The sequence below is a fragment of the Nicotiana sylvestris genome, chromosome 3 (assembly GCF_000393655.2).
Source record: "Nicotiana sylvestris chromosome 3, ASM39365v2, whole genome shotgun sequence".
Taxonomy (NCBI): domain Eukaryota; kingdom Viridiplantae; phylum Streptophyta; class Magnoliopsida; order Solanales; family Solanaceae; genus Nicotiana; species Nicotiana sylvestris.
Window position 1 is genome coordinate 135399141 of NC_091059.1, and position 23798 is coordinate 135422938.

Below are 23798 nucleotides of genomic sequence, written 5' to 3' on the forward strand. Positions count from 1 at the left end.
GTAACATGAACTTGTGGATAGGATAATCTCATAAGATAGCAGCCTATTAATTAAGAACCGTGAATGCATGATTTGTATAGAATGAGTAGAAAGAGAGACACTGATCGTTGACCACTGATCTAACTTTTGCAGGCTAAACCATTCAGCAACTACAGTTTCCTCAATCTAGCAAGTGTAGAAAGCAAGACATATGACTGATTCATCCAATTCAGCAAATCAACTTCTTGCAAATGAAAGCAGCGACTCAAGTAAGAGCAGATGTCTATCACAGACATGATTCTTCAAAGATGACAAACTGATTAACTACTTACGAGTTTACATCATGTTAACTTTCAATTTTCATTTCATAAAGATTATTTTGATAAGGAAAAGAACAAATAGTAGCTTGTCCAGAGATATCTAAGTTGTACGGCAGTGAATGGGAATTGGGATGAGGAAACAAAAGAGAAGCTTAGGATTTTCTTTATTAAAATGTTGGTTTGGGCGAGAGCTGCAAGCACACCTTGACTATTCCATCGAATATCTGCTACTTCCACCAAAAGAGAATTACCTTTGAACCCTGGTCTCCAAGGTTTGCACTCACTTCATTGACCTTGGGCCACACCGTTAGGTGCAAGAGAATCTTAGATGTAGTTTTTCGTTTCAAGCATTAATAAGAAAAACTGTCCAAGTTCTATTACTTAACTCTGATTTATTACAATAAGAAGTTGCTGACGGAAACAGAGCAACAGCTTTCTTCAGTAATACAGCAAAAGAGCAGTTCAGAAGCAGATGTACCACATTATGTTTTAACTGATCTCTTACAAAAGTAAAGCTGGCAATTCACATCAACTAGAAAGGATGCAAACTGTTGTCTCAAAAATCAAAACTGTAGGACATAGTGCCAAGACTCGATATCAAGCAAAAGATCAAAAGACCACTAGAAAAACAAATATATATGCCCGTAAAAATTTGATGACTTATGCCAAATGATTGTTGATACTGAAAAATGGCTTGATCAGAATGTACAGGCTTTTTCCTCATTTGATATGTAACCTTTTGCTAACTAAGAGATCAACTTGACAACCATAGAGGCAAGATACTATTTGTAAACCCATAAGTGATCATCTTTGCAAAATTCACCAACCACTAGCAACCAACAGATTTAGAAGAAAGCCTATTTAATTGACAAATAAAAGAAACAATTTGATCGATAACACAGTGATAATGATAACATATGCAAAAGAAAATTAGAAAACCAAGGTATCCCATCAGGCAGTTAAAAACGGTGATGTAATTTAACAAACATCTCTTTTAGCGATTATCTGAACAGCTTACCTGAGATAGAAACAAGAATCACAATTAATCATGTCCCCTTTGCCTTCAATGATTCTCAATGGTTCTACCTAGAGGACCACAAACTCACAATGTCATTTAGAAACACTTCCAGACGATGTCAAAAGTCTATGGTTAGAGTTAGACACCGAAAGTTGATAGAGGCAGAGATTCACAAGTGCTTAAGATAATAAGCTATGTATAAAGTTGATAGGAACAAAACTTAGAAGTGCTTAGGGTAATGAGTTCTCTATAAAGATCTTTCCCAATCTGCTCAAAGCCTCAAACATGTCAAGGGGATCATCTGTTGTTGACCAACTCTAGTGGAACCTATATGCTGCAGCCTGATATTTTGCACCATGCAAGGCAAGGAAAAGATAGATAATAAGGTAACATAGGTAGACCAAAGAGAGTGAGAGTGATGAAGCCTACAAGTTTTTCATTGGGAATTTCTCTTTTTTTTCACCTTTATTGAATTACTAAATATTGTTTAACATTTTCCTCACGTTTTCCATTCACTCTTTCTTCTCGAAAAAAATGTATGACTTCAGCATCAAAAGCATAAAAGGCTGTTCCTCGGAAACCACTTTTCTTGTCCTTGGCAATATCTGCATCAAAACGGAGCATTGGAGTAGTTAGAGGAGATGAAATCTATCTGTGGCTTCAAAAATTCATCTCAACTGCTATTTATTGGCTTTGTTAAATGATACAATGCTAAAGGCCCAACCCCTGATATCTTCTGCTATGAGGCAACCTGGAAGCTGCATATATAGAGGAAACAAAAAATTACTTTGGATCAAGCTCTAATCAAACTTAGCTGAATCCATTCATCTGAGTTGGGAACACTTAAATGGTCCCTAAGAATCCAAAACCTACAGGCTACAAGTGGGTAAAACATTTGATCCGTGATAATTAACTTCTTATTGATACAACAATTTCCAAGCCCAGAGCTCAGTGCCCAAACTACAATATGCTTGCTATCAAGGTGTATCCCATATAGCTTTCAGCCTTTCACTACATACTGTATTTGATTTTTCTACCACCAAATGACAAGTTACTGACTATATCTAGAGAGAAAGAGCGATAAAGAGCAGTCCTAATCCATGCTTACATATTTAGTAGACTAAAACTCCATTAAACAAATGGAGCTGCAACACAAAATCGCAGCATGATTAAAAGTTGCTAAAGAACTTTTACTTCTAATTCATGCCTGCTTCTTCTTCTCCTTCAAATACAAGTAGTTTCTCTGGAAGTCTAAAACTACCCAAACCAAATGCCTCAAACCTATCTCAGGCCATAGTGCAGTGGGAGAATAAAGAAGACAATTTGCACTCTGCCACAAAAGAAAGTTGCTTAACCGAGACTCTCCAGAAGTCCGTATAATAATGTCTGGATCAGGAACAACTGCCATGTACATATGTCTGTCAACATTTGTTACACCAATAAGATGATCATCCTTGTCCTTCCCATTTTCTTCGAGTCCAATTAAATTGCCTCCAGCATTATTTGCATCTCGTTTTCTAATCTCATCCCATTTTTCTTCACAAGATTCTTGAACAGCATGCACAATCTCATCTGTTGAAGTGTAGGCAACACAAACAGATAATACAGCTTTTGAATGACCTGCTGTCTTTACCATAGCCCTCTCAGCCGCTGACCTGACAGGGTCGCTCAGAAGTTTTAGGTTTCCTTGAAAGTAAATCCTAATGCCAAGGTGGTTTGCAATGCTCTCCTCTTTAATTAATTCATCAATTTTTTCCTGCATCAGTTTCATTAGGGATTCAACTTCTTCAGGTCTTCGTCTGAAGTTGTCAATGCTGAAGGCATAAACCGTTATATATTTTACACCAAGCTCGTAACAATATTTTAGCATGTTGATAAGAGCTGAAAATCCAGCCTTATGTCCATCCCCATCTAGCAAGTTCTGTTTCTTAGAATATCTACGGTTTCCATCCATAATGAAAGCAATATGACTAGGAACAGGACCCACAGAAAGCACAGAAAATATACATTGGCGAAAAAAGCTGCTAATATTATCAAATAGATGGCCCACTTGTTTACCGTTCACAGCTTCCATATCAACCCTCTGACCTAGTGCTAGATCATGCACCAAGATCAACCTAATAAAAAATTAGAGAATTTAGTCTCAACTAACAGCCATGATAGCATGAAACTAGAGCAGAACATAATCAATTTTTTCCTGTTCGTATAGAAAATAACCAATGTAGAAAAAGGGCAAACATAACGAATGTAAGTTGACATCACCATATACGTTGACCCCCTTGACATTTCAATGTATCTAATTATTTATATTTTGACACCCCTTGATGAAAATTCTAGCTCCGCCACTGCACTAGACTCCAAGTTTTGTTAGATATGTGAGGAAGCTAGAAGCTTCACTAGTGCCAGCATATCAGAATGTACATTGCAATCTATCTAGAGTAATTATTTTTGTTTTTCTTCTTTTTTGTGATAGGTGAGATCCAAGGGGTTACCCACTTAAGCCAAAAAAAGAAAAGGTCCAAACAAAAAAAGGCTTTGCATTAAGACAAACACAACAACTATGCCTTAGTCCCAAACAAGTTAGGTGTTGGCTATATGAATCCTCATTTCATTCGTTTAGCTCAACTCATATCATAGTCATTACCAAAATAAACTAAAAGTGCAAGTGTGTATATATAGAGATAGATAGATATAGAAGGTCTCTACAAAGTCTAAAACATATACCCAACTACTTAGTAGTTATCACCTACATAGATTGTGCCCTGTCTCTTAATTGAGACACACCATATAGAAAATAAAGCAAACAAAATATGGCATAGAAGAAAAAAGACAAGTAAAAATCGGATCTTTGAAAAGTGTAACCCAATTGAAGTATGGTATTTACCTTTGATATGCATTGACTGATCTTCACTAGTTGGGCACAGCAATCAAAAGATCCCTTAATTGCATAAGCAAATTGAAGTTTCTTAGGTGATGGGAAGAAGATGGGTTTAAAGGCGGGTTGGACTTCTAATGTTCGGGTTGATCTGGTGGTTTTGAATTGGGATCCAAATGGGTTGTTGTAATTGCTATTTTTTCCTTGTGAATAAAGTACTGGCTCTTGAGCCCTTATATTTCCGGGATAAGTTCACAAATACCTACCCAACACAAACAATTTACCCGCAATATTTATCCGCTCTATCTCTTCCATGGATCATAGAATACTTATTGGTGATCAGCAATATTTATGGGTTCTTACTTTGCTTCCTATTTTTTAATTATTAACTTTTTTCCCCACTTAAGCTTATCGCGTCCAAGGTACAATGGTGGACCTCACTAAAAAAATTTATCTTCTTCCATTAATAGTTAAGTTGTTCTCTTCCTTCAATTCTAGTTCTAGACCTTATACCCAATGTTTGATTTGGTTGCCACCGGATTATTTTCTAGTTTTATTCCCTTTTTTCATTGTTTTTATCCATATCTATTTTCTTACGCTCTTTGTTATATAATAACTGATAGAGTATTTTTTTTCCCTTCTTTGTTTCATTTTTTTTTTCTCCATAACAATTATAAAAATAAAAAAAAACTATATAGTATATCTTATTTCTCGTTTTCTTTTTATCTTTTATTTTTTTAAAAATATATGTATTACAATAAATATTTCTAGCATATAGGATCCAAAATTATTTATCATTATAATAAAATGACATATTCGTATTTAATATTATTATAAAGTACTTGTCATAATGGTTTTTCAAAACTGCATATAAATATACCAAATAGGTATATTACTATTTTATGTCTTTCGATACCTATTTCATGTACAATGAATATTATTTTCATGGAACTCCATCATAAAATTTATTTAAGAAAATATTTGCAATGACCTAGTTGGAAAAAATTTAAAAATGTCTTATTTATTATGGTACACTGTTATATTATATTGTATACTATAAAAGTATAATGTCACTATAACCATGACTTTAACTTTGCATAATAGCACCTAGATGATTCAACAAATAGCGGTCGGAGTTAAGGGTGGCAAGTGGGCCGTTTGGTAAGGTGTTCAATGTAGATTTTATTAAGGTAGTGCGCCTCGCCATTGAAAGAAAGTTTGATTTTCACCCTAATAATTTAGCTTTGAAGTTATCTAATATGTACTGAAATTTATTTGAAGTTGGTTTCTTCACAAACAACGGGAATCCAAGGTACTTACCAAAGAGGGTACCCTCCCTCATGTTAAAAGATGATAGGACAAAAATTCTGATTGAGAAGTGTTCTTGGAGAAATATATTTTCGATTTTTCAAAATTTATACTTTGCCCAGATTTTTGTGTGAAAATTGTCAGTATCAATAATAGTGTGTACAGTTGATATACTTATTTTAGATGTTTAGGTGATATCATCTGCAAAAAGTAGATGAGATATTTGAGGTCCTTTGTGGGATAGCTTGATAGCTTTCCATTGCTGATAATCCACCAATTGGTGTATTTGTCTTGATAGTCTTTCAAGACATAAGATGAAGATGTAAGGGGATAATGGATCACCTTGCCTAATGCCCCTTGATGGATAGAAAAAAGGTGAATGGTGCCCGTTTATAAGGATTGAAATGGAAGCAGTTGTAAAACAAGACATAATAAGAGAGATGATTTTGTGAGGGAAATTAAAGAAATGTAAAATTTCTTTGATAAATCCCCATTCCATTTCAAAGGCCTTTTCAATGTCTAGTTTGATTAGAAAATTTGCAATTTTACCCTTCTTCTTTCTAAAGTTTTGAAGAATTTCTTGAACGATGATGGCATTATCTGCTACTCTTTGCCCCTTTAGGAAAGCAGATTGTTCTGGACTAAGTACTTTAGTGAATAATGACTTTATATGATGTACAATTAATTTAGTTATAATTTTGTAGATAGTGTTTCAGAGTCCGATTGGGCGATACTGAATGATCATTGAAGGATTTTTGAATTTAGGAATTAGGCAAAGATAGGTTGTATTAATCTGAATTGGTATTTTTCCAGAAATAAAAACCTCATTACAAAAGGTTACTACTGATTGTGAAATTTGAGGCCAATATATTTGGTAAAAATAAGGATGTAACCCGTTCGGCCCCGGTGCTTTAAGAGGTTGGAAAGAATGTATGGCTTGATATATTTCTTTTATAGTTAAAGGTCTTGACAAGTGTGACTGGTCTATATTAGTAAGAGTATTACTATTATGCTTTGGTAGCTTGACGAGGGAATTAATATGAGTAGTGGTGAATAATGTGTTGTTGTAGTTAATTATTAAGGAGTTTACCAACGGTTGTTCCGTAATTCAATTACCACCTAGGTCCTTGAGGGCAGTGATTCTATTCCGTCTCCTATGTTGAAGTGTAGTGAGGTGGAAAACTTGGTATTGGTGTCCCCTTGTTGTAGCCAATTTATTCTTGATTTTAGGCGCCAAAAATCCTCCTCCAGTCTTAGTAGTTGATTAAATCCTGTTATAAGATCTTGTTCTAAAATTTGGAGGAAGTGGCTAGTAGGGTAAGAAGGAGAGGATTGTAGCCCACTTAGGCATGCTAGGATGTTCTTTTGTTTTTTAAAGAGGTTCCCAAAAGTGTGTTGATTCCAATGTTGAATCTCTTCACTGAAATCCTCTATAGCAGTTAATAAAGGCTTATTAGGAGTCCAATTATTAGTAATAAGAGAAGGAAAGGATGGGTGCGATGTCCAAATTATTTCAAATCGAATTATTCTTTTACGACTGAATTTATGCTTTAAATTGAGTAGTAAGGGGCAGTGATCCGAATGAGTTCTAGGAAGGTGTTGTACGTTGGCTTCAGGAAATAAATCGAGCCAATCATAGTTACAAATGAATCTGTCTAAACGTTCTAGAATTCTATCAGCTAGACCTCGTTTATTTGTCCAGGTATATCTACTTCCTCTAAAGCCTAAATCCAGTAAATTACAATAATCAAGGCAACAAATGAATTTATCACATCTTGAATTATCTATCAACTTACCAACGTAACATATCTTTCTTATCATACTATCATGATTAAATGAGCCAGAAAACCGGTCATGAGATAATAAGAATAAAACATAAGGGAATACTCAACATATGAAGACCCAAAATGATATACAAACTTATATATGTGACATACGGGCCTATAAGGCCGACATGACCATTTGTAAACTCAAAACATAGGCCGACAAGGCCATACAAGTGTCCCTACACCTGACATCTGTCTAGAAGCCTCTAAGAGTACATAAAATCATAAAGATCGGGACAGGGCCCCGTCATACCAATCAGTACATATCCAAAGCATACTGACCAACTAGGCAAATCCGGAGCAAGTGGAGTGCACCAACACCTTTGCTGAGCTAATAGCCTACTAGGAGGACTGTCAACCTATCAATCGGGACCTGCGGGCATGACACGCAACATCCCCAGGCAAAAGGGATGTTAGTACGAATAAAGTACCGAGTATGTAAGGCAAGAAAGCATAAACAAGAACAGTAATGTAAAGAGAGATAGAGGAGATACAACCTGTAACATCTGAGTGCCTCTGGGGGCTACTGACATGAAATGCATAATACATATATATAAATGAACTTTTTAAAAACATTCGCCTCTGTGGGCATCATCATCATTATATCGTACCCGGCCTCAAAGAGGACTCGGTAAAAACGTACCCGGCCATCATAAGGCTCGGTTGAATCGTACCCGGCCACGTGGAGCTCGGTAAACCCAACTGATCAGTGGTTGCACAATAGGTGCCATACCCGGCCGACTATAGCGCGGCTCGGTAGAGTAAAATAGATACATATATATAATGCATGCTCGACTCATGCGTTCTAACCCTTTCGGAGTGATGTAAGGTCATTGCACCTTCGATTAACATTATGGACATCCCTACCATCAATATAAACCTTTGTGGGATTTAAGGATCATACACACTTGTTTAGAATAACTTTATAAGGAAAGAACCACATGGACAACCTTAGTTTGTAGGAGTAGATCCGTTATGAATTAGCGTACCGTTTATGTTCATGTCACTTTAGATCATGACAAAAGAAAGAAGTAAGTGCCTTAACATACCTTGTATATTCTTCCCAACCTCAAGCTATGCAATTTCACGACTTTTTAGTCTACAATAAGAGAAATAACACTCTCGTTAACGTTTAAGCGTCGTAACTATTATGTATCGACCACAACCTATTTTACAATAAAACGGACAGAACCTCCACTATATATATGACTTCACACTAGTCAAAACAATTACAAATAGCCCAACATACCCCTATCACTTCATACACAACACGACAACCATAATAGTGTCAACCAACCCGAAAATATTACGACGAACGACCAACAAACAACCTTGCCATTATGTGGTGTTTCTCCACAACCTTCCTTCTCTCAACTCCATAAAAATAGTAGTAAAAGAGACAACCCAATACCAACTCGAAACAGCCCAAAAATATTCCCACAAGTTCATCAACCCAAAAATAATTTTTCAGTTTACTTAAACACGTTTCGACTTGTCTTTTCTTTCAAATTGGGAAATACAACCAAAAGTACATCATTATACCTCTTATCCAATAAACCAACCATGAATTTAATTTAAAAATAAGTTTACAACCAGCCAATCATTACACAAGAACAAACAACATACCATTCTTTCGAAACTAGCTAGGTCTATTCTTTACGATCGAGTTACAACTTGCAAACGCATAGATAATGGAAGGAGAAGCATAAACTACCTTGTACTGAGTATAACCCACAAAACCTGGTACTTTTTCATCAAAAATAAGTTCCTCAACACGGCTACAAGAAGGAGAAAGAGAAACTAGCAAGTTGTCCAGACTTTTCAGCACTAGAATCGCGTCGTAACACCCGAAATACCCTAGGGTTTGTGTGGGATTTTTGGGGAGGAGTTGCAGGGGTTCAATTAGGTTTTCTTGTTCTGAAATATAGGTGAAATAACTGAGTTTATAATCCCTTAAAAGTCACCTCTTGACCGACTTAGTTGAGGCCTCTCTTTTTGGCAAGTAGGTGATGTACCTACTTGTCACCTACTAGCTGCGCGGTCTCGCGAAAATGCGAATATCTCTATACTCTGAGATCATATTGATAAACGGTTTAATAAGTTGAAAACTAGACTCATAGATATTTAATTTCATATATATATCATCCCTTGATTCAAAGTATGTTGGGATAAAAGCTCAGCTACATTTAACCTAAGTTTCAACTCATTTTTGAATGTAACTTGTGATGACCTTTTCCAACTTTTGTTCCACAACTTGCTTGACTTAAAAAAATAACACACGACTATCATACGACTAAAATAACTCATAACATAACCTCATCATCATGTTAATCACCCTTGTCTCACCCCAAAAGTATAGGTTATAACATTCCAAACTTGTCGACATTCGACGAAACTTATTTTCTTTAATTCATTTAGCGCCTAAGCTTTCCAACCCTTTTGGTACTCGTTATTCATGATCATAAAGATTTGTAACCTCCATTATAAAAGTATTAACTTACTTTACGTACTTTCAAAGTTGATCTCATTTCTGAGCTTACATCAATTGACTTACGGATACTCTAACATACGAAAACATTGGGTGCAACAACTGAGCTCCTCGACAAGTCCAAATTATGAACTACATTTTATTGCTATGTGTTGTTGGTGTTGGTGGAGTCTGTTGTGGCTCAACTTGGGCCATTGTTGGTCCCCTCATTGAGGGTATCAAAACTAGTCCATATTTGCCTACCTCTGGGTTGTTTGTAGGGCGTAGATTTAGTGAGCAGCTTTGAAGCTCTTGGAGGCATATGATGATCACTTTTCTTGCATAATGTTCTTTGAGGTTGTAATATTTGTTGTTGTTGAGGAAGCACAGGATTGGCTGTGTTTCCCTGATATCCGCCATTGTCGCTTCCACCTCTAATTGTTCTATTTCGTTGAGTCTGTTGGGCGTTGCTTGCTGAGGACGTACTGGAGTGGGGTGGTATGGTGTTGCCTGTGCATGCAAGGTAGATGGTATGTAGAGAGCTGACATTTGTTGTATCCATGGGACCAGGGAATGTGATGGAATCTATGGTGGATAGAATGGAAGATCCATCAAAGCTGTTTGGTTGTAGTACAAAGTGGTGGGAGTGGTGTGTGTGTGTGTGTGTTTGAACATGTTGCATTGATGAGGGTGGATGCATGGACCATAGATACTGGTTGTATAGTTCCAGCTCCATCGCCATGCCTTCCGTTACTATTTATGCAATGTCTGTCGGATTTTGTAAGATTAGTATCACCTCCTACCCTTCCACTTCCATCATGAAGGTTAGTGCATTGTTTTGTAGGCTCATCTCCAGCCAAGATTGAGGGTACGTTTGTGTTGGTGGATACTGGGTGATGTATAGTGGTGGTAGGTTCGGTGGTGGGTTGTTCCAAGGGTGATTGATTTGGTGATTCATTGTTATGGGGTAGTTGAGAAGTTGTGTGTTGGAGTATGATAGATTTCTCATGTATTGATGGTTTAGGCTCAAACGGTTCATGGTGGGTTTTGGTAATTTTAACAGGTTGTTTGCGTGTAGTAGTGGGGTTAAAATTATGAGGTTGAATTAATGAAGTGGTTTCAGGCGTGGGGTGAATTAGAGTGGTCAGTTTTTGCGATTGATTTGATGTAGTAATTGATGACTCAAGACTGGTAGGGGTAAGGGGTTCATGTGACGTGTGTGATAGGTGTTGGGCTGAGTGAGGAGTGTGTATAGTGGGAATAGGCTGTATCGACGGCTTTGGGCTTGGGGTAGTGTCACGCCCCAAAAACCGTGGAACACGACCGGCGCTCAACCGAGTAAACCCGACTGAACAAGCCTATTAGATTTCATTCTACCCAAACTAGTTCATGAGTAAAGAGGATATGGACTCCATTAATCATACTTTATAAATATTTCATTAACAACTTCCATTTTGGTTTCACTATCCATTTCAACCATAGTATCCAAAATATGACAATTTTAATATATATGAAGGAAGATATATTTGTCAAATACCAATATTTCTAATTTAATTTCCGATACCAAAAACCACCCACAACCTGTCTACGGAGCCTCTAAATACAACCGATGAGTAATATGAAAACGTCGGCAATAAGGCTCCGGCTATACCTCAAAACGTGATGAGAAAATGAACAAAAGTTACATGAAATGACCCCAGGATGGAGTGGGGCTCACCAAGACTACTGGGAAGAGAATACCGCTATCATTGGCCGATGCCGCCTGCTATGGAACCACCTGTATCATTAAACGATACAACACCCCCGACAAAAAGGACTTTAGCGCCGTCAAATAGCACTAGTATGTAAGACTAAAAGCCCTCTTCCAGAATAGAATAACCATATAAACAAAGAAACATGAAACAGTAAGTCGAGTCAACAACATACAAGCTTCCAATTTGCAACATATGAGTCTTCTAGTTTACAAAAATAAAATAATATATATAATTTTTGGTTGGGAGATCATTAGCACCGATATGAGTTATACCACCGTCTTTGTTAGTACGGAGTCCGATCACACCCGATCGGCTAGGTCGTCCCTTTGGAGACATGTACCACAATCACAATTTCTAGTTTTAAATTTCCAGTTTTTTATTCTCAGCACAATACCACCATGCGTGCGGCATGGCGTCCGATCACGACCCGATCGACTAGGCTGCCTTCCCCCATATATCGTGTGGGCTGGCGTTACCAATTCACAAATATTACCAAGTTCATCCCAATTAAGGGGAATAACCACAATCTACCCCTACACCGGCAAGTGTAGTTTCAGGTATGAGCCTTATGACCCACCCTTCCTCGGTTTTTGCTAATGATACTCCAAAAATATTTTTTTGATTTGATTGGATATTATACACAATTGTAGTATAAATACAAGTATACAAATATAGCATAAACGCAACCATGCTTACCTAAATACCTTTCACCTTTTATAGTTTCCAATTAGTATTTCCAGTCACCAACAACAACAGTATTTCCTTGGCTCATTTGGCCATTCACAAGATTCTTTATTCCTGGCACAGTGGCCGTATTTCATATTTCACATGTTTCACATCGGTATGAAAGATCTCAAATCACACCGGATATACTTATAAATCAAAACAATAGTGATAAATAGACACTTATGGGCGTGAATTGAGCACAATAGCTCTTAGGCAATTCTATCTTTGAAGTTAGTTCATAACTATTGGGTCGAGGCTTATTACATAATTTTTAACACACTACCAGTTCACTTATTTCATTTTTCAAGCATCTTTATAGGCTATCAACAACAAGACATATTCAATCAAGACATTTAGTACACATAAGAGCAGCTAGGAGTATTAAGCAGATCGAGTTCTTCTTACCCAATAAGTATACTAATTTCCATTTAAAATGTGACTAAAGGCCATACTATTTTGGTAAACAAACCACACTTAAACTTACGAAACGATATGGAATTCACTTCCGAGAGAGAAAGTTTAGCCTACATACCTTTCTTGAGCTTTTCTTTAATTACTATGATATTCCGGAAATTCTAGCAACTTCAATCTCTTTGAAGCCTTTGCAACCCTTTGATGCGATTTCAAGGTGTGATTCAAGGAAGAGTAGTGAAAAGTTTAGTTTTCCCCTTTCCTCTCTCTAGAATCGCTCTCCCTTCTCTCTAGAACACCAGAAATTTCCCCAAAAATGAACCTCAATCGAGTTAAATGAAATAGGGTTCGGGCCTTAAAAACCCGTTTTTGTACAATATGAAATGGGGACGCGTGGTGCATCGCGGGGTGCGGGGCGTCTGTTCAAAATATGTCTGGAATTGAAATTTCGGACCATTCTGGAATTCCAACAGGCGCGGTGTGCCGTGCGCCGCATTTTGCGGCGCGGTAGTACAAAATTCTGCGCTGCTTTGGTAATTTGGTTATAACTTCTGGTAGGAGTGTCCGAATGACGAACGATTTGAAGCGTTGGAAACTAGACTCAAATACCTTTCATTTGATAGGTTGTGCATCACACAACACCTTATATAAATGGAGATATGCTTGTCCAAAGGGAGGTCTTATGCGTACTCATTTACAACTTTAGTCTATTATGAAATTTTCCAACTTGGCTTAGACTTAGGCCTCTCCTTAGACCCTAAATCACTCATAATATAACTTATACGCTTATTAATATATCCAATTGATATCCATTATATCATGAATCCTCATTTTCACGCAAGATAAAATAATTAGCCTACCTTGGCACCACGAAATCTTAAATTACTAAGCAAAATTTTCTGGGGCTTTACATTCTTCCCCGCTTAAGATCATTCATCCTCGAATGAGGATCAAGGTTCATTCATTAGCCATCCTTATGTAACTTCAGCTTTTTCACATCATGAAATATATCAACAGCCCCGAATTTGGCTAACTCCTTAAATTTCCGAAAATTTTGCCAGAGTTTACTTTGTAACTAGGACTATCTACCTGTTAGAGAATCCCAGAAATGCATCCTGTCAACATATACATAATCCAAAGATGCAACATAATAAAAAAAATGATGCCAACCATGGCCCCATAAGCAATGCATTTCTAGAAAAGAAACACTATTATCATCAACTAACCATGTGATACATAATTCATAGAAGGTAAGCTTTCAACATCTTCATAGGACACAAATACTTAATTACATAGCTATACAAACAAGTGGGGGTACTTCTTCTTCATTTCTTCCTCGGCTTCCCAAGTGGCTTCCTCACTTTGTTCGTTTCACCATAACACTTTCACGGAGTCAATCTCTTTATTTCTCAACTTTTGGACTTGCCTATCAAGGATGGCAAATGGAATTTCTTCGTACGATAATTCTCCATTAACCTCAATAGGCTAAACTGGCACAATAGCGGATGGATTTCTCACTATTTTCTTTAATATAGACACATGGAATACCAGGTGTACCAATGACATCTCGGATGGTAACTCGAGCTTGTATGCCACCTGACTGATCCCTTGAATGATTCTATATGGCCCCACATACCTCGGACTCAATTTCCCTTTCTTTCCAAACTGCATAACACCTTTCATGGGGAAAACATTTAGGAATACCCAATCATCTTCTTTGAACTCTAAATATCTGCGACGAACATCTGAATAAGACTTTTGGCGACTTTGAGCAGTTTTCAACCGCTCCTTAATGACCTTAACCTTCTCCATAGCCTGATGCACAATGTCTGGCCCTATCCATTTAGCTTCTCCAACCTCGAACCACCCAATGGGAGATCTACATCTCCTACCATACAACGCCTCAAATGGTGCCATCTTAATACTAGCATGGAAGTTGTTGTTGTAAGAAAATTCTATGAGTGGCAAATAGTCATCCCAAATACCTTTGAAATAAAGAACACAAGCATGCAACATATCCTCAAGCGTCTGAATGGTCCGCTCTGCCTGCCCATCAGTTTATGGATAAAAGGCTATACTAAGATTTACTTGAGTACCCAAACCTTGCTGAAATTTCTTCCAAAAGTTTGTCGTGAATTGAGCCCCTCGATCTGAAATGATTGAGACTGGAGTGCCATGCAACTTGACTATTTTTTTATATACAGTTGAGCATATTGCTCCGTCACAAGCGACGATTCAATCGTATTTTGCACAATTTCCCTACCTTCACTAAACTTTGCAAGACAAACTTTCAAACTAGCCACTGGTGAACCTCCATGGCCAACTACCTTTGACATATCTCCAAGTGAGCTAAACTAACCATAGATTTCCAGCTAAGAGCATCCGCCACAATATTGGCCTTTCCCGAGTGATAGAGAATCTCAATATCATAGTCATTATGTAACCCGAGACATCCTCTCTATCTTAGAATCAACTCCTTTTGTTTAAAAAAATATATTGAAGCTCTTGTAGTTCATAAATACATCAACGTGGACCCCATACACATAATGTCGCCAAATCTTTATACAAAACTATCGCCGCAAGTTTTAAGTCATGTGTTGAATAGTTCCTTTCATGATTCTTGGGTTGCCTTGAAGCATAAGCGATCACCTGGCCATGTTGCATCAATAGTGGACCATCTATGTCACATTTACCTTACATATGACCTCCTAGGATTTGAGTTCTTCAATAATTTTCTTGATATGGTTACAATCTTATGTGAGTACTTGCAACTTGCTCTTCCAAATTCTCAACAAAGATATTACTGGATGAGTTTTCTTATAGAACCCTCTATTTCAAAGGAATACATCTTCTAGCCTTCGCACACACCTTAATATCATCAACATGCACGACATTGCATCAAATGTAATGTAACATTGTGCTCAAACCTTTCCTAGTCAGCCTCTTTCCTCCTTGTGTGCCTTATAGGATTAAAGAAACCACTCCACTTCCTTTGTGAACATTCTCATGATCCCTCCATACTGTTAAACACTTCCCAAAACACGTATCAACAACCTTAGTACACATTCAACTCAGAAAGAGCACTGGCCCGAACAATAACTTGAAATCTTCCTAAATTCTTCAACAAAAACTTCTTGGTTTCCTTCTAAGTGTAAGAATTACTCCATCCTCAATAAGTAACTCACGTTATTCTGAATATTGTAGCTACCAATTGTGTTTGTTGGTATTGTGGCTTAAGAGCCATCATGTTAAACATGTTTGATTCGTAACAAGTGTTCATCCTCTCTCACTACATTTCAAACATTTCCTTTTGTCATTTGGGTAGATTGTGTTGTTTTGCCTTTTTTGTTCTCCCTTTCGGTCTAGCCACTACATTAGTACTATCTTTTTGTCACACCTCCTTTTTCAGCTACACCCCGCAGGGGGGCGTAAAAGGGAGTTTTTCTAATTAAAGGACAATCGAAACGGGATTTTATTTTAAAGATTCAGAGTCGCCACTTGGGAGATTTATGGTGTCCCAAGTCACCGGTTGAATCCCGAATCGAGGAAAATATTGACTCTGTATTACAGTTCGCGAACCAGAAATCCAAGTAAGGAATTCTGTTAACCCGGGAGAAGGTGTTAGGCATTCCCGAGTTCCGTGGTTCTAGCACGGTCGCTCAATTGTCATATTCGGCTTATTTATCTGATTTTAATACATGTTGAACCTATGTGTAAATTTTAACTACGTACCGCTTTTATTATTATTATTTTTACCGAGAATTGCAACATCGTGAAAATACATCTCGAACTACGTCATATCAATGCACCCGTGATTATTGACACATTTCAACTCTGTTGAGATTTGGATTTGGGTCACATAATGTGCACCCGAGTTTAAGAAGATGACATTATTAAATACGCGCCTAAAGCAACTAGCGTGTCATTATTTTGGGTAGGGTCGTGAAATTTTGCTAAACAACCCATCCCGAAGTCTAAGTAATTTTACCAACACGTATAGAGGGCCCCGCAGCTTGTGTATTTTTGTTTGTCGAGGCTCGTCTCATTCATTATTTTTAAAAGGAATTTGCAACATCGTGGAAATGCATCTCGAACCACGTCACAATCAATGTACCCGTGATTAGCGACACATTTCGACTTCGTTGAGACTTGGATTTGGGTCACATAAATATGCACCCGAGTTTAAGAGAGTAAATTATTTAAAGCGCGCCGGAAGTGACTTGCGCGTTATTATCTTTTGGGGAAGGCCGTGAAATTCTCTAAACGGTCCATCCCTAAGTCTAAGTATTTTAAAACAAATATTTATTGAGGGCCCCGCAATTTTGTATTTTTTATTCGGCGAGGCTCATCTCATTTTTTATTCAAGGATATCCTAAAGCGACTATGATTTTCTATTTATTGGTCTCTAAGAATAAAAACCCTAATCAATTAGCATTAAAAGTTCGGGCTTCAAATTCAAGTCCGGATCCAAACAAAAGGAAACACCTTCTAGTTTGAACCCGCTACCTAACTTAAGATCTGCCGCCTGCCGTTGTAAATATTAACAAACCAGCTACCATTTCGATCCAGTTCAACTTTAGTCTTATTATATGAATTGGATTATTGGAGTTAACTATGTGGAATATAAAGCCATTTTTGAGCTCTCTTTACAATTTGTTGAAAAATGCATCAATGCTTAAAACTGACATCAAGCTAACATTAATCACTAACATTCGAGAACTAACATTAGTTACTAACATTATTTACATTGCTATTTAAAATGATGTTATTTACTCAAGTGAACTCGCGATTTCAGAATTAGACCTATTAAACCAACATGCTGATTTTCATAAACTATTTGAACCTGTTTTGCGACATAAACTATTTGAAACTGTTTCACAACTACTGAACAAAAGAATTAAATACAGTATATTTCAAAACTAATAATCACCAACTAAGATTAATTACAATTGATATTCCATGTTTGTAGAAATAGATTCAACCAGTCCAGTTTATGCATTTCAAAATCATTCCAATACATACTATGAAATATCAAGTGAACTACTGCTTATACATCAAATTAAACACAAAGAAATAGTTATTTTCATAAATCCATTCCAACAACTCTTTACTTCCTTTCCTTTAAATTTGAGAGTTGTAGAACATGTACCTGGATAACGGAAATACAAGAAGACGAAGGAGCAGTCAACAACAGTAATAACACAGCAACGCAGTGACAGAACAACCCAGTGACAGATTAAAAGGAAGGAACCAGCAGAGTTCTAGCAACACCCAATGAAAACAGTAGCCAATAACCAATAGCAAACTCAGGAAGAACCAATTGAAACCCTTTTCAGCTTCTTAACTCTCCAAACACTGAACCTTTTAGGATTAAAAACCAGCTTCCCTTTTTTTTTACTCTCAAATTACTGAACTTTTAAATGTTAAAAATCCAGCCTAAACTCTCTGGGAAAAAAAAGACTGAAAGAGAACTGATTTTTCCTTTCAAAAACCAGCCCCCCTTGTGTCTTGAAATGACCCTCTTAATAACCCAAAACAGGTATGGGCAACATATTTTAATCAATCCTTTTTAAGCTTTTCATACCACTATGTTTTGTTCCCCACATTTGCATGCCTTGTTTCCCACTATATTAAACAAATGTATTAGTTCCCACTACCACATGTCTTGTCCCCCATTATATTAAACAAATGTATTAGTTCTCACTACCACATGTCTTGTCCCCCATTTATATTAAACAAATGTATTAGTTCCCACTACCACATGTCTTGTCCCCCACTATGTATTAAACAATATATTATTTTAATATTAATAGTACTTAGTGGACAAAGCACTCAAATTAATCATTTTTTAAAACATAAAATCCCGAAAATGCCCCTGAAACTACTGAAATTACCGTTCTACCCCATCAGCCATATCCAATCATCCTAAGTCAATTAACCAAACTATAGCAGCTATAACCAATCTTAATTTAGAAATCCTAACAATTGACTAATTTAAACACATGAAACTAACTCCCAATCAATGACATTAAGATTCATCAAACTCAAATCACAATTTAAGCTTGAAACTCAATTCAGACCAAATATCATCAAAATAAAGATTCAGTGATTAAACTAACACACTTCTAGATGAACCCTAAACAAGAAACAAATGAACAATGTCAACATACTGGATGAAAACAAAATGATTTCATATGCAAGAAATGATGAACAACGACAAGAAAAGAAACAACATAACATAACCAAGAAAAAGACAGAAACTAGAACGAGGCAAGATAATTAAAACAAGCAAGAAGAACGACAAATTCATGAACTTGTACTGCTGTTCACTACGTTCGATCATGAAAACACGCAGCTCGTTACCTTTAACTGCTTCATAACTTGCAGCATTCTCCTCCTTCTGCCCATACTGCTCATTTGGTATTTCCACTCGCGGTGGTACGTCGACAGGCACAACCTCCCCATACTCTTCTGTGTTCAGACTTTGAAAGCCATAACTTAGCATGCTCAGTACATTTCTAAAGGGCATGCTCGTGTGACAAGGGAGAGTTAACAGGACGTGAAACAAGCAAACCGCTAAGCATCGAAATCAAATCCAAATCCTTTTCGCCAAACAGATCCATCTCTTCGTTAGTCGATTCATCCTCCTGGCATACAGTCATAGCTCAAACAACACGCCCTCCCCATAGTCCTTGTCAGCATCGTCGTTGTTAAATCACTTTGCTGCAGCGACTTCATGTCAAACATGCTACTATCGTCGTCAGTCGTTGGGTGTATCGACAGCGTGGTCGACGAACTGGTTTGGTGGTTGCCGCTGGAGAAGGAGGTGGTCGTTTGAAAGAGTTGTTGGTCGACGGACTGTATGTGTGTGTTGAGCAGTGACTGTTGAAGAAGAAGAAGAAGCAGCGGCCATAGCGGACTGGAGGTGAACGACGATGAGGGCTGCCATGGGGGGGTCGTTTGGAGCTAGAGCTGGAGGGGTCGTTCGGGGTAGATGGAGAGGAGAAGGGCAGCCAGGGGGGTGGTCGTTTGGACGAAGATGAAGGAGAAGGCAGCCATGGGAGGGTTTGTTTGGAGAAGGAGAAGAAAGGGGGGGCGGGTGTTAAGGGTTTTTTGTAGGTTAGGGGTTTTTAGAAAAATAAAAATGAAAAATGGAAGAAGGGGGGGTGTTTGGGTTAGGGGCGGACCGGGTCGGTGGGTTTTTGGGTTGGATAAGAGGTTATTTGGTTTGGGCCTGGTTGATTTAAATTAAAAGGTGGCCCAGTCCGATTTTCTTCTTGTTTCCATTGCTTCTTTTTCTTCTTTTATTTTTCTTAAAATAAAACTAAAATTTTAAAAATCCTAAATTAGCCTATAGAACTAAATTAATTTATAAAAGTTCTAATTAACCCTTAATAACAATTAACACACAATTAAATAGCAATTACGATAAAATCACACAATTTTGACATTAAATGCTAAAAATGCAACGTACATTATTTTTATGATATTTTTTTTTTTTGTAAAAACAAACTTAATTGATCCTAATTGTAGAATTAAATCCTAAATGAAAATGTGACATATTTTGTATTTTTTATTAATCTAATAAATAAACATGCACAGACAAATACAAATAATTATCCAAAAATGCCACGAAAATTCTCAAAATTGCGCACAAAGGAAAATTATTTTATTTTGAATTTTTGGGAGTAATACTCACATAGGGCAAAAATCACGTGCTCACAGCTGCCCCTCTTTGTCCGAAAACACGAAGAGTTTTCGTGCAAAGATAAAGTGAGCAGATTCGAGCGATTTTTGCCTATCCGAGTACTCCGTGTGAAGCAATTTTTGAAAGATTTAACCGAACCTTTGCTTCAAAGGTTTCCTACATATCCCTAACTAGAAGGGAATCAGGTTAATGTAGTTCGGGAAGTTTTGGTAGCTGGGCCTACCATGGGACTACAATGTTACTGCTGTTGCATGCTGTTATTACTGCTTTCCGACCTCCTTATTACACCATGCTGAAAGAAAACAAGAAGCTAGACTAAACTATAGCCTATGAATTACAAAATCTTATCTAGATCTTCAGTCGTGCTCTTGTGTCTCTTGTTGCTTTGATGTCTCGGTGACTCCTCTGGTATTTCTTTACTTCTGATTTGTCTTGTATTCTCCCTTGACTGCCGATCTCGAACTGCTTATTTCCTTCTAGTGAGCTTCGCATTATTTTTCCATCGAATCTTGGACTGCCTTCCTCTGCTGGGGATTTTTGTTGTTTCCCGCTGGGGATTTCGGTTGTATTCCTCTGCTTTACTGACTTCAACACCAATTACTTCTTAAAATATAACACCTTTATTCTCCAGGCGGGCTCCTGACTTCGATATAACTTCTTAAAGATAACACCTTTGTCGTTTCATTACTTCTGGCTTGACTTGTGGTCTTCCTTCTGATTTCTGCTGGGGTTTTTTGTTGTAACACTCCGATTTGCTGACTTCAAACTTCAATGTATTCCTCTGTTTTTGTTGTAACACTCCGATTTACTGACTTCAAACTTCAATGTATTCCTCTGTTATATGGGCGGGCTCCCAACTTCAAAACTTGAAATGTAAAGACTGAAATGTATTCCTCTGTTATATGGGCGGGCTCCCAACTTCAAAACTTGAAAATAAATCGTCATTCCGTTCTTCAGGCTAGGCTCCTGACCTCAACAACAACTTCTAAAAATAAAATGTCATTCCGTTCTTCAGGCGGGGCTCCTAACCTCAACAACAACTTCGAAAAATAAATGGTCATTCCGTTCTTCAGGCGGGCTCCTGACCTCAACAACAACTTCGAAAAATAGATCACCATTTCGTTCTTCAGACGGGGCTCCTGACCTCAACAATAACTTCGAAAAATAAATCGCCATTCCGTTCTTCAGGCGGGGCTCTTGACCTCAACAACAACTTCAAAAAATAAATCGTCATTCCGTTCTTCAGGCGGGCTCCTGACCTCAACAACAACTTCGAAAAAAAGATCGTCATTCCGTTCTTCAGGCGGGGCTCTTAACCTCAACAACAACTTCGAAAAATAAAACGACATTCCATTCTTCAGGCGGAGCTCCTGACCTCAACAACAACTTCAAAAAATAAAATGCCATTCCGTTTTTTAGGCGGGGCTCCTGACCTCAACAACAACTTCGAAAAATAAAATGCCATTCTGTTCTTCAGGCGGGGATCCTGACCTCAACAACAACTTCGAAAAATAAAACGCCATTTCGTTCTTCAGGCGGGGCTCCTGACCTCAACAACTTCGAAAAATATAGCGATATTCCGTTCTTCAGGCGGGCGAAACTTCAACAACAACTTCGAAAAATAAATCGTCATTCCTTTCTTCAGGCGGGCTCCTGACCTCAACAACAACTTTGAAAGATAAAACGTCATTCTATTCTTCAGGCGGGGCTCCTGACTTTAGCAACAACTTCGAAAAATAAATCGCCATTCCGTTCTTCAGGCGGGCGAGACTTCAACAACAACTTCGAAAAATAAATCGCCATTCCGTTCTTCAGGCGGGCTCTTGACAACAATTTCGAAAATAAAATGTCATTCCGTTCTTCAGGCGGGCTCCTGACCTCAACAACAACTTCGAAAAATAAAATGTCGTTCCATTCTTCAGGCAGGGCTCCTGACCTCAACAACAACTTCAAAAAATAAAACGTCATTCTGTTCTTCAGGCGGGGCTCCTGACCTCAGCAACAACTTCGAAAAATAAATCGCCATTTCGTTCTTCAGGCAGGGCTCCTGACCTCAACAACAACTTCAAAAAATAAAACGCCATTCCGTTTTTTAGGCGGGGCTCCTGACCTCAACAACAACTTCGAAAAATAAAACGCCATTCCGTTCTTTAGGCGGGACTCCTGACCTCAACAACAACTTCGAAAAATAAAATGTCATTCCGTTCTTCAGGCGGGACTCCTGACCTCAACAAGAACTTCAAAAAATAAATCGTCATTCCTTTCTTCAGGCGGGTGAGACTTCAATAACAACTTCGAAAAATAAATCGTCATTCCATTCTTCATGCGGGGCTCCTGACCTCAATAACAACTTCGAAAAAATAAATCGTCATTCCGTTCTTCAGGCGGGGCTCCTGACCTCAACAACAACTTCGAAAAATAAATCGTCATTCCGTTCTTCAGACGGGGCTCCTGACCTCAATAACAACTTCGAAAAATAAAACGCCATTCATTTCTTCAGGCGGGGCTCCTAACCTCTACAACAACTTCGAAAAATAAATCGTCATTCCGTTCTTCAGGCGGGGCTCTTGACCTCAACAACAACTTCGAAAAATAAATCGCCATTCCTTTCTTCAGGCGGGCGAGACTTCAATAACAACTTCGAAAAATAAATCACCATTCCATTCTTCAGGAGGGGCTCCTGACCTCAACAACAACTTCGAAAAATAAATCGTCATTCCGTTCTTCAGGCGGGGCTCCTAACTTCAACAACAACTTCGAAAAAATAAATCGACATTCTGTTCTTCAGGCGGGGCTCCTGACCTCAACAACAACTTCGAAAAATAAATCGCTATTGTTTCCCCTTACCTTCTAACTTGAACTATCTTTCTTCAAAATTACTTCCCTCAAAACTTGTACTGTCTTCCTTCTTCAAAACTACTTCCCTTAAACTGGTGTCTCATTTCTCTGCGAACTGCTGGGGATAACACTTTTTTTTAAAAAAAAAAAATATGTTATCTTACTCCTTCCAAGACTACTTCCCTTAAGACTGATGTTTCATTCCTCTGTAAACCGTTTCCTTTTGCAAAACTGGTCTTCCTCTTTTTTTCCTTTTCTTCTTTTTTTCTTTTTTTTTTTTGTTATCTTCTTTCTTCGAAGACTACCTCCCTTAAAACTCGTGTTATCTTCTTCCTGACATTGCTTTCTTTAAAACTTGTTTTGCCTTCTCCCGAAAAACTGCTGGGGATACCGCTTTTCACCAAACTTGTGTTAGACTTCCCGAAAAATTTTGAAATGAACGAAAATTTTCTACCCTAGTTTGACAATCTTTCTTGTGGCGCATCTTTCCGTCATCAGTAACATTCCCTGTCCCTGCTTCAAATCAAAGAAAATTTGGTCAGTTTAAAACGTGGTGGTTGGTTGTGAT

At 37.7% G+C, this 23798-nt stretch overlaps 1 protein-coding gene across 2 annotated transcripts; it reads right to left on the reverse strand.

The window, feature by feature from the left end:
• Positions 1 to 711: 711 nt before the first annotated feature.
• On the reverse strand, positions 712 to 4672 carry LOC104236260 (dehydrodolichyl diphosphate synthase CPT3). Of its 2 annotated transcripts, XM_070171028.1 has the most exons (3): positions 4202 to 4672; positions 2512 to 3434; positions 712 to 1922 (listed from the first exon to the last, which is right to left on the reverse strand). In XM_070171028.1, exon 2 carries the CDS (start codon positions 3389 to 3391, stop codon positions 2519 to 2521), a length of 873 nt encoding a protein of 290 aa, XP_070027129.1. In that variant the 5' UTR covers positions 3392 to 3434; positions 4202 to 4672; the 3' UTR covers positions 712 to 1922; positions 2512 to 2518. The 2 variants fall into 2 exon arrangements, with proteins under 2 accessions (XP_070027129.1, XP_009788451.1); XM_009790149.2 differs by lacking the exon at positions 712 to 1922 and having other exon boundaries at positions 2117 to 3434.
• Between the last annotated feature and the right edge of the window lie 19126 nt (positions 4673 to 23798).